The sequence below is a fragment of the Amblyomma mixtum genome, chromosome 7 (assembly GCF_055824585.1).
Source record: "Amblyomma mixtum isolate Tamu chromosome 7, ASM5582458v1, whole genome shotgun sequence".
NCBI lineage: Eukaryota > Metazoa > Arthropoda > Arachnida > Ixodida > Ixodidae > Amblyomma > Amblyomma mixtum.
In genome coordinates, this window is record NC_143018.1 from 40,023,086 (window position 1) to 40,035,666 (window position 12,581).

General features: G+C 47.4%; 1 protein-coding gene across 1 annotated transcript in view; it reads left to right on the top strand.

The window, feature by feature from the left end:
- Positions 1-12,581, top strand: part of LOC149335756 (uncharacterized) — a 30,293-nt gene that overhangs the window by 2,381 nt on the left and 15,331 nt on the right. The window contains exon 2 of the mRNA XM_089554001.1: positions 4,655-5,110. Within this exon, the coding sequence (XP_089410127.1) occupies positions 4,655-5,110 (456 nt within the window). The remainder of the gene's footprint in view (positions 1-4,654; positions 5,111-12,581) is intronic.

Consider the following 12,581-nt stretch of genomic DNA (forward strand, 5'->3'; position numbering starts at 1 on the left):
CCGATCTGCTCACAGCACTTTTCTCGGGATGAAGCAATGAGGATCCACTGGAATCTGCAGCTTGAGTGCTCCTTTAGGGATCACCTCGAGTCGTCACTCTGCTCAAGAAAGCTATATAATATACCATGCAAACAGACAAACATTCTTCGCGCATCTCAAGGCTAACTGGCCAGCATTTCCATTTTGTCAATGTACTTTCGCAGTACAATAACGAATATCTAAGAATCTGGGAGCATGACACGCTAGCTAGGAGAGTTCTCGCAAGAACAACCTTTACCAAAAACGCAAGCGACTAATTTTACGCTTTGACCTTGCAGCACGTTCCTTTTTGGGGTCTGCCGACGCGGAGGCTCAGAGGTTGTGGTGCTCAGCTTCTGACCCGAAAGACGCGGGTTGTATCGGCCGCGACGGTAGCAGTTTGGTGGAGGCGAAATGCTAGAGGCCCGTGTACTGCGCGATGTCAGTGCACATTCAAGAATTCTACGCGGTCGAAATTAACCGGCGCCCTCCACTACAGCTTCCCTTATAGCTTGGGTCGCTTTCGGACAACAAACGTCGTAAACCAACCAATCCACTATCTTTTTCATTCTGCGACCCTACTGGTTAACATCCCTGCCTTTCCCCCTTTCTGTATCTCTCTCTCGGCGACCCCGCAAATGCCTCCACTTGAGAGGAACTGTTGGGCGCACCCTTCCAGATCCAACACATTTTGAAGCTGGTTCAAAAGCCAAATCCGCGACCCACGTTAATTTTCAATAGACATTGTAACTGCCAAAGCCACAGGTGCGCTAGGTGCCCGTGGTGCCACTGGAACAAGTTGAGTGCAGTATTCTTAATCATCTTTGTTTATGCTACACCACTACGCTCTTTAACTCCTAGTGGTTTCTGTGACTAGCGACTATTTACAGTTTTCTACCATAGTATCGCGGTGTAGCGGGGCGCGAACGGTTAGCCGCGTCGGGGGTTGGTGTTCGGCGCACTCGCGAGAGAGGGCGCTCACGTGGCGTAGTTGTTTCTCCCCATCACCCGTTCGGTCGCTCCCGATTTCCCTTCGCTTTCCGTGGTGCATCCCTACGGCGCTCTCGTTTCCTCACTCGTTTTTCGGACGCCCAGACTGATCGGATACTTAACGGCGGTGCGCGTGCGGATGAACTCTCGACGCAAGATTTTGCTCTTAGATTTTCTTTTGAGCGCGTGAGAGTGTTTACGAGTTCGTTTTTACGCGAGTGGCTGCTAGTGTTTTCAGCTAGGGGACATTGCTGTGCGTGACTTTAAATTTTGCCCGAGCGACGATTTCCTAGGATTACAAAGCGATGAAGTTGAATTCTCGCCTGGTGGAAGTACCTTTAATTCGATGCGTGGTGATTGTGACGGCGTTTATGTTACGCAAGACAAGTGGGAGTACCGACGACGAGGAGGACCGACATGAAGGTACTGAACTGATACTGTTGTTTGTTTGTTCATTGGTTGATTTGTGAGCACTAGTTCCATTGTTTTTTAAATGTCAAAATTTGCAAACGAGGAATTGCTGTAAAGCGGTGACCGTGACAACTGTCGTCATTTTTTTTCTTGTTCATTGTCAGGCATATAAGTTAGAACATAGTATGCAAGAGGTGAAAGATAAAAGTGGACACGAGCAAACTGCAGTAATTTCACAGAACACAGTTCTTTCAATGTTTACGGTTAGAATTAACTGATTTTGCTCGACGGGCACCATTTATTTCACAATATTTTACGAGATAGCTGCGCCGAGAAAAAGAAACTGTTCAGTAAAACAAACGTTTTAGTTCGTGAAATCGGCACAAAGCACTGGCGCTTTAGCATTGGCGAACTCGATAAAGTTGCGCATTATCTTCGAACTCTCACTAGTATTTGTGGTTCTATGGTGTTCTTAAATGAGTATTTTCACCCTACAGTAGAAACGCGCATTTGAACTAGGTGACGTAGTATCTTCTGCGACCACAGTTAGCTAAAATACTTTATCTGTAAGAAAATATCGAAGTAATTTTCGCAAAAATGCCAAAATATTTGCTATAGCGCAGATCTATTAGAGAAGACGTCTGGCGCCTCAATACTGACTGACTAGACAAAAGTGGTCACACGCTAAGCGAAACACGCACGACACTCCTAACTAGCGATAACAGCGCCTGTTTGTACGTCTCTTCCTGTTGTCCGTGTCTTTTTTGCGCTGTTCTAGAATGAACAACCACCAACTCGCCCAAGCTTTTACCTTAGCGATAAGAGGTTGGTTATGATGGGAGAGTACTCGTCGAGATAGCGGGGCGTAGGGTCGTCATTATATTGGCAAGCACTTTATAGCGTTGATCTGGCTGTCTTCAATGGGCGGAGCTTTTTCCATGTATTCAAACTGCATGCATTTTTTAATCTTCTGCCGCGGAAAGACGAGAACAAAGAGAGTTTTCAAAAAGAAACGAAAGGTTGGGAATAAAGTTTAGTCGTTGTAAAGATAGACAATACCATGTGACCAACCGACAAAACTGCCGGTCAAGAAGGACACCTATGGAGGCACGGCCTTGAGAAACTTTTGTGCGCATTGCACTCACTTGGCGCATTCCATGCATGAACGAATGAAGTAAAGGGAAGAAGAAACAACTCAATAAATAAATTATAGAAATTTCAGAACAAAACTATTTTCTTTTTGTGATCGTCGCCGTATAAACTGGTAAACTGAAGTTCGCTTGCTAAGAATACATAACTGTGATGCTAACTTTTTGCATTAACGTTTTGTAGAACTTTAAGAAACGGCTGCTTTTTAAGCAGGCACATGCTATTAAAAGCCGAAATGAAACAAATTCACCGACTTGACAATGGCTTGAAAACTCTGTTTCGTACAAGGAGAAGAACATGCAAAGCGATTAAAGCAACAGCATGCATAGCTGCGCCAAAACACAAAAATTTGAAGAAACAAAACAAATAAAAAAAAAATAGTGCCAGCTCTCCTGTTGCACTTTGAGAAAGCAAACAAGATATGGTGACAGTATTGCGATGAGTATGTTTATGTTGCGAAGTCTCTTTTCTTCCCTTTTAGTTTCATCCTCTTAACTTCGTTTTCTCTTTATTCCTTTCGACTTTTGTCTTCTTTAAAAAGGGTATTCATGATTAAAGGAACAGTTCTCTGCTTCCGCTCTGAGTGCAAGTGTTATCCATTCTCCTGGCTCTTTTCACAACGTCCGCAGCGTGCAACAAGAAACAATGTTCAACTAACTCGGCTCCCTTTTCCGCTTTTAAGAAAGATCTCAGGACACGCAATTATTCGAGAATTGCTATGTATTGCGTACTGCGTCCTGAAAGTATTATGTTCTCATTACTGCCGGAGTACCTCGGGAGGTTAAAATATTGGAAGGAGTTGAAATTTCCGCACATCGAAATTTTTCATTCCTTCTAAGAGCACGTGCAGTACTGACATACGAGCCTGACAGTTTTAATTATTCCTTCCGCGATAATTACCTAAGCGCTGCACCGTGTGTAATAAATGAGCGGGGTTCGTCTCGGAGTGTCTCACTTAATGGGGTTGTGCCTAGGAATATAAACGCGGGCTGCCTATTTCCCCTTGAACAATTCAGCCCAAGTGTATGACGATGTAATTTGCAACGAACGCTGTGTGGACAAATACGCGCAGGTTGAATGGTGGAGGGCTTTCATTTCATTAAACAATCGGAGAATCCATTATGGCGATTTGTTGACAAAGAATGGTTAAACGCTGGGTCAGTAGAGTGCCGCTTAGTTACCGCTGCGATGAACTAGTGGTTCCAGCATCCGCCTCGTATGTGGGAGGGGGCCAGCTCGATCTTCTCTGTCTCTGGACATAAACGAGCTCACAGTGTTATCAAGGTTCCCCCGATCTGGTGCGAACTATCTCGGGATTTAAATGCATGGGAAAAGGGCTTCTATGCTATCCTTTTGCAGACCAAACACATTTGCCATGGCACTCTCAGGCCAGACTGCTCTTGAGTCGTTCCAAATAAAGCAATCATTATCGTCATCACCAATTCTGCTCGGTTCTAGCAACGTGTTAGTTCTAAATATTTCAACCATTTTATTGATAAAAAAGAAGACTTCCTCGAGACATTCTTCTGCTGGGCAGGCCGAAACACTGAACGTGACGGTTCGCAGCGTACCCCATGAGAGCATCATTGGATCGCATTGCGACCCGTGGATCCCACGGCAGGTACCAAAAGGCTGCATGGGGCAACATATGAGCGGAGTTTGCTTTTTTCACAGCCTAGAACTTAATGGTACCGATACACTGTGTTCACAGGCATACAGGTCTCCCTTAGTGACCAAAGGGTGGGGAGTGTTTTTGCCTGCGACTTGTAACAGCTTATTTCAATTCTATTGTTTTAGATCGTAGTGATATTAACCATCACAAGTTCATGTCATCTTGTGTTTGGTGCATTATGGCCCGAGTTTCCCCTACTCCTCTAACCCAAAGATAAGACCCCACGAATTTTAGGACTTACGAAATCCAGATTATCACAACCGCATCCGGGTGTGTGATTGCATCCAGTGTACTGACACTTGTGCTGAGTAAGCGGGAATATTTTGTTTAACTGCCGTGGAATAAGAATCATTACCCAGTCGCCCTACACATGATGTGCCGAGAGATTTAATTGTTCAGTGTTTCATTACGCAGACAAGTCTTCCTCGGCGCTGCTGCGACTCGACGTCCTGGAGGGCGACCAGACATCTCTGCCTTGCCGCGTCGACCCGGCCTCGCGACAACCTGTCTCAGCTGTCTGGTATCACTTTGCAGCCACGGACCAGAATAACCACAGCGAATACTCGTCTCTCAATTCAAATGTCCACCGGCACGCGAAGCAAGTCTACGCACTCGAGGCCCCAGCTACGCCCGCCACCCCGGTGCTGGCCGGAAGTGGCGGACTAGTGGACGGCACCCACTGGAAGCAGCCGTCGTGGTCGGGCAGGGCGTTCTTTTCGCTGCTCAGCGACCCACCCGCGCTGCTTCTCAACCGGCTGGAGCGTAGCGACACCGGAAGTTACGTGTGCAACGTCACCTACCGCGATGACGACGACAATGCAACTTCTGGCGTGCCAGTCACCAAGGGTCGCGTGGAGCTGTTCGTCACTGGTGAGTGGCGTTTTATCAATCAGGACAACAAACGTAGCCAGCTATAACCACACTTAAAAGTGTTTAAATAATTTTAGGAAATCCGCGTGCGTTCTGGTTGACTATGAGACAGAAATGGTAATAGCACTACAGCAAAACGTACACAAGACTGACACAGGACGTTCGCTAACTTCATCTGAGTTTATTTACTTAAAATGCCAGCAAATATATAAAAAATCTAAGGCAGGCGCAAAAAAAAACGGTACAGCAAGCATCAACAAAACAGTTCAAGATATGATATGTCAGTCTTGAAAAGGCGGACCGAAGTATCACTCACGCAATCTAATCCCCTCTTCCTAATGTGGAATGTTTCCAAAAGCTCCCGCGCCTTTATATCTCCACTCCTGCCCAGAATCTTTAATTCCCCGAAGCCGTACGTGGCTCACATTTCTTGCATTGCAGGCATCTTTTTTGCCCCGGCCTATGTTCTGCCGCACGATTACACACGAAGCACTCAGCGCAGTGCTGCGAAAGATGTGCGCCTCCTAGATTTGTTAGCGATCGTGCGTACTTAGCCGCGCGGTCATTAACTCACCGCCCTGTTTGGCCCATATAGGCTTCTGGTTGACTTCCGCATTTTTTTAAATATCGCGGTCCTAAACAATCAATTCAAAGCTACGTATCACGACCTTCTGCTCAGCCCGAAGAAGGGTTGCACTCTTCTAGAGGTAATGTACAAAAATAAAATATGCTGAAGACCGCAAATAAAAAAAAAAGTCAAGTATAAAAATCTGCCTTAAAATCCATAGCACTGGCAATATATAGCTTAGGCTCTGTCTTTTTATGCTTATAGGCTCAGTGGCTTTATAGTTGTGGTGTTCACCTGCAAAGCCCAAGTCCGCGTGATTGAATCCTGAGCGTAGCAACTGCATTTTTACTGAGGTGAATTGCAAAAATACCCGTTTGCTGTGCGATGACAGTGATGATTAAGGAACCTCAGGTGGCGTAAGTTAATGTAAACGCCTCCACTATGCCGTCTCTCATATCTCATATATTCCATATGAAGCTCTCGGTCGTTAAACCCTAGACACGTACCATACCAAGTCTTCATCAGAAATCTGAACCCGCATGTCGTGCGTGACGGCAAGTTACGTGGCTTCAGGGCTGGTAGCGACATGTGTAATGGTAAACTAGTAGCTTTGGACCACGCAAGCGTTGCTCGAACTAGGCGCCTGCCATTCGAAGCAGCTTAAACAAACCATGGCCAACTGGATAGTGCCGATGTACTCAGCTGTTCACAAACTAAAAATCAAGATGACTGATTTGCCTTCTGGCAGTTCCGTGACTTTGTAGTCCCAAGAGAAAGACATACAACGGCGTTCGCAATTCCTCTTCCCCGTACCGAAGTTTCGTGAAAGGAAATTGATATCCTTGAAAAGAGAAACGCAGTCGATGAGCAAATAGGTTTGGAACTTCATCTAGACTTCACGGTGAATTTTTTTGTTTCCGGTGGAAAAAATAAACAACGCCCGTTACTTTAAGAAAAAGCGTACCTTTTGTTGTGAAAATGTCTGCACACTGGGACAACGGTTCAGCAGAATACGAAAGGCCTTGTTCAACAGTAGGTTTTACAAATAGACAACTTTTTCTGGACAAAAGATTCTCCTGTCTTTCCTGAGACCTTCTTTTTGATGTCACTTCCTGAATGCTCCTACAGCTATTAGGGAAAAAAAAGAACCATGTTCTAAACAAGAAGCTAGCCGTCGCCTCTCATCGGAGCAATAAGGGGACGTAGAATGTTTGGAACCTATGAGCAAGATCAGTTCTTTGTGGCTCCCGAAGTGATAACTCCTTTATCGCTTTTCTTTATTCCTCGCGTTTTTTCCTGTCTTCGTTTTGAGGGCGACTTGTACAAGTTGCTACGCTATACTCGATTTTTAATACAAGTGTGCTGCATTTTAGCCTACGCGGGACTCAAGTACAAGCGTTAATACCCATAACTTGTCAGAGTTGCTCGCGAACAAAGTGCTTCCTCGCTGAGCGATTACCTGAACTTGGCATGACTTTCGAACGGCGCTAAAATTGCTTATTCTCTGAATTATAAAATATTCTGCCGCCCGCTGCTTCACTTCACCATTCAAGTCAAATCGAAGTCCTATTTTTACATCAGAAATAAACGAACGGCAAAAACACGAACTTATTACATCAATTTTATCTCCACCAAGTGATAGACATAAATTCCTGATTCAAGAAAACGTGTTGATCAGTCCATTTCTGTATATTCAAGAAATTTTAAATAAGCGAGTATTTCACTTTCTTTATAACCTCTTCCGTAGTTTGACAGCGTCGCATTGCTCTTTAGCTTGATCATATTGTCACGTAGTGGTGACCAACGTTACTAGATTACCTGGTCAGTTTGCAAACTCCGCTGCAGCTCGGCGGCCAAACGTGGCCCCATTCGGCTCCCTTTCGTGAGGTGGCGTTATCGACGCTGTTGGCCCGGTCCGGCCGGTCTCTCGTCACACGAACTATCGCTATGAGACAAGCGCGCCGTGTTTCACGCCACTTTACGCCGGTAATTCCTGTTTAACGAAGATATTTCCAAGATAGGGCACAAATATTATTCTGAATGTGCAACTACAGTGGCATTAAGGCAGCGCGAACGGTCCTGGGCGACAGGGGTACGATAGGGATGTCTGAATCATTAGCTATTTCGATGAGACATCTGGTTCTTGGTCGGGTATAGTTTTTTGTTTCATTTACTTCCCTACAAACTGAATGACTCTTTGCTTACGGCGAGCCACGACACGGTAAATGAGTCGCAGGTTGCCGAAAATATCGACACCTAAAGCCAAGTACCATCGGTTTTAAGCAAGACAGTCAACGATGCATACGTGCTTTTTAAAGGGAGATGCAGGACTACCACCGTGAAACTTCGACGTTATTAAGGTCATAAAACGCGAAAAATGATGGTAATAGCACAGGTCAGATTGAAAGCAGTTTATTCAATACATATAGGAAAAAAAACATATCTTAATGGGAGCCACTTTTAATGGGCCAAACAGTTACAAGAGACACGCTTTTACAAGTGGCAAAAGACGTGTTAGAGAAAAAGTGCATTCTTGTAGCAATAACAAAATTCAGTATCTGACAAGTGAATGCCGACACGTACTCAGCACAACCCAAGCGAGCAAGGCTGCACTTCTCTTGCTCTTCCAGCACTTTCCAGAAAATGTTTACAGCCTTGGCGATGGTCAGTGTGAATTGCGGTCGCAAATTACGTAGAACGCTTATCTTGCCTTGGTTTGGGAGCAGACAGGTCGACAGCTCGGCCGCACCGACTCACGGACGCATAGCTCGGGTGCACCGACGCTGTTGCGCTTCTGTGTTGAGTTGCAGCCGGAGCCAACGCCGCACGGGCTTCGTCGCTCGAAACGCACTTATATAAATCTGGCAAGGACACAGGAGCAGCGATCAACTTGCAGCGCAGTTTAAGCCAACAAACAAACGCCTGGCACAAAAACCCTTCGCTGTAGACTTCGCTGACGTGGTCAGCGCGGCTACTCTATCGAGAAGCCGGTCAAACAGCAACGAGAGCGCCCCCGCTCGGCGGTACAGGCAAGGACGACATCAGCGGCGTCGCAGTTTGCAAACTGAAAAAGTAATCTAGTAACGTTGGTGGTGACTGCAGTACGGCGAACAGGAAAACAGCGAGAACGTCTTCGAAACGAAAACTCTTTATTTGGGCTGACTTGCGCCCGCAAACAACTGAATCACTCGGCGGCGGCGTAGCAGCAAGCGTGCTCAGCGGTCGTCGAACAGAATACCCGCCGCTGTCGGCCATGCTCTTTTTAAAGCTGATAGCGAACATTCGAGTTAGAGCTTGGAAAGGTACAAGAACATTCTGGCACACAGTAGAATCGGCTCCGCCTGGATGCGATCAATCTAGATAAATATAGGCGCGTCTTGCGTCACAAACGAAGTGATAAAGCGGCGAGTCGGCAGCCTTGAAGCATGAATAAACAAACGCTACAAAATATTACAAAGATTCGCGGCATTACTCCCCTCTCAAATAAACATCGACTCGATGCTTTAGAGCATAATGCGGCTAAAAACAATGAAAAACGGATTGTGCAAAAATAAACGCAAAATGTGGAAACACGGCGTCCTTTAGCGTGCATTATAGGGTTTTAGGCGTACGACATGGACTACTTCTGGTTGTACGCGGCGTCGCTGGGATGCAGTCATTTGGTCAGGGACGACTTCACAGTCCAATTCACCTAGCCGACGAAGAACCTCGTACGGGCCGAAATAGCGGCGCAAAAGCTTTTCACTCAATCCTCGCCGGCGAATGGGCGTCCAAACCCAGACTCGGTCTCCTGCCTTGTATTCCGCGTTGCGTCTTCGTAGGTTGTAGCGTCTGGCGTCGGTCCGCTGCTGATCTTTGATCCTTAATCGGGCAAGTCTTCGGGCTTCTTCTGCGCGTTGAAGATAGGCGGCGACGTCGACGTTATCTTCCTCGGTAACGTTCGGCAGAATGGCGTCCAGCGTGGTCGTGGCCTCTCTGCCATGGACGAGCCTAAAAGGCGTCACCTGGGTGGTCTCCTGCACTGCGGTGTTGTAGGCGAAGACTACGTAAGGCAAGATGACGTCCCAGGTCGTGTGTTCGGCATCGACATACATGGTGAGCATATCGGTGATGGTCTTGTTGAGGCGCTCAGTCAGTCCGTTGGTCTGCGGGTGGTATGCAGTTGTTCTCCGGTGGCTGGTTTGGCTGTAATGGAGGATGGCTTGCGTCAGTTCCGCCGTGAATGCTGTTCCTCTGTCAGTGATGAGCACATCGGGGGCGCCGTGTCGCAGAAGAATCTTCGCCACGAAAAATTTGGCGACTTCTGCTGCTGTTCCGTTCGGTAGGGCTTTTGCCTCGGCGTAGCGGGTCAGGTAGGCGGTCGCTATAATGATCCACTTATTTCCAGATGTTGATTTCGGAAAAGGGCCAAGCAAGTCCATATATCCATCAATATGAATTTTCTCGTTGTATTATTTTCTTCAAATTTATTCCCTTTGCGAAGTGGAAAAATTTTTCAAGTGGTTTTAGTCCATAAAACACATTTTCAGGATAAAAAGCGCGCTGGCTTTGGCGTGCAGAGAGATTGTATAACTCGCATCCCATGTTATATGTCAGGTTCAAGTGCACAAAACTTACGGTTGCCAAGGAAGCTTAGGGGCAATCCACAGCGTATACACATTTGCGTAAATTAACGTTCCTCGGAATTATTCCGGGAAAGGTCTTACGTCATATATGCGGGGAGCTTAACGTTCCCGAAAGGTTAATACAGCGCATCTAGCCGGCATCGCAGAACTGCTTCACGCGCAGAGGCTCTTCTGGGATTAAGGGAGCGCGACGAGACATCGCCTTTTCTGTCAAGAGCCCTGTCTCATATAATCCACCGCAACTTGTTCCGTCGGTGATGTGTTGCTGGCCTCGGTTTTGTGAGCTTACCTGGTCGCGAATTACACGTTATTCACTATTCGGAGACATGGAAGTTTCCTTATACATGAACGGATCAGAAAACACACTTTTCTCACTAAATTTGCTGGTATTTATTCTCTGACGTTACGGGGTATTTCTTGTCATGGACCTTTACCTTATATACAGATAAATAAAGGCGTTCAGCTTCTTCAAACTACCTTCCGCCCCCTACCCTGAAAGTAATTTTGAATATGACCTCTCACTGCCAAGCCCGTGTTTCCTCTGAAAGGTAAAAAAAAAAAGAAATAACAGATGGTCTGAGTATACGAGTTTCAATATCCGTCTAGCGTCACAGCTGGGCAAAAATCGCCGCAGCAGTAATATATCTTTTACGCCGGGTCGCATTAGCGGCTTTATTCTTCTAGTGAACCAATGCGCACAGTTGAGTTTGCGGGCCGCCGGGCAGCGGGCCACCTCTGTATCCCCCCGGGCGCCGCCGACTTGATCCTTATCTTAAGATGTTTTAAGCCGCATAGCTCTTAAGCAGACAGAGGAAACGCTGGGGTCAAAGGGCTGCCGCCCCAAAAGGTAAAAGCAGCAATGGCAGCGAGGGGTGCCGGAAGGGGATCCGTTCCGCGGACAGTGCGTACGAGTCGCGTACTCCGGCTATTGTCGGGGTTAAGTTCAATGACCCTTCGACCGCGGCGTCGAACAGTGCGAAAGAAAACTTCAGGGACACTTGAGGGGGAAGCTTGCGTGGGAGGCAGCTGAGTGTAATTACGAAGGTCGTGAGGCCGGATGGAAGTGGTCATTCGGGTAACGAGTTGTGATTACTCTGCCTCTGGCCAGAGGGCTCAGATGCACCCTATAGTGTTTGGAGCCACAGCTGATGGAAGTGGTGCTTGCGTGCTTTTGTGGTATTATCAAAGTGTTTCACTGTGTGTGGAAAAGCGCAAAAGCGCTATCGGCTTCTTCAAAGGCATGCGGCCCTCGCGAGCAAACAAGCTCGTGGGTACCGGTGTGTCTCTGATTGGTTGTAAGAAGCCCATCTCTCATTGGTCACTAAGTTGGTCCCCAGAATGCTGGGGAAACTTATTTAAGGAGGCGTTTTGGCGCCAAAGAGGGAGAGACTTGGGCAGGGACTCTTGGTGGAGAGTCGGAATCGCGAGACGGACAGGGTCTAGCTTTGCGCTGGCCACGTTCCGGAGGACGAGGAGCCGCTACGCGTAGCGCGAGTTCAGTCGGCCAGGCAGGACAGGGTTTCGTAGGGGCGAGCTCTGGCCTGGCGCTCCCGATCGTCCTGAATGCTAGCGACCACCCTGGTCGATGTGTATATGTGTAAATAGTTGTAAATAAACCCAGCTTGTACATTTCCGCAAAGAAGTTCGTCTACGTCTCATCTCCCTCCTGCAACGTGTCGCGCCCAAACGGACCCCCATCTCCACCACCACAAAAGAGGAAGACCTGAACCCGAGTTCAACTGGCGCAGTCGACAGGATTGGGCAGCGGCTTTCTGCGGAGGGTGAGCGACTTCAACTGCACTGTACAGAAGATTTTAAGCTGGACCAACATCTACGAAGAGGCTCCAGGATCTGCACCTTCAAGCGAACGAGGCTGGAGGTTCAAGTCAGCGAGCTGCTGTGAGAGCCGGGGCTCAACTCAACTCATCCGCATCAAGGAGCCCGCTGTCGTCACTCAGGGCGACGAGATTACCGTGGCAGAGGAAAGCAACCTTCGAGGTAGGAGACCTTTCTGCTTCCTCCGAATTCACCATGTCGGTGTAGGGGTTTCGTGCTATAAATGATAGCACGGAAAATCGAGATGGCTGCCGTGCGGTATGATCGGGAGATCATGATGCGACGTTTGGAGATTGAGAAGTTGAAGCTTCTAATTGAGCAAGAAAAAACAAAGCTTGCACAGATCCAATCAGATAAGGCAGAGGACCAGGCATGCGGCGATTTGCGTACCAAAGGTGAGCGTTCTGAAACCTGTGTCGCCTCAGGGACCGAAATAGCGGTT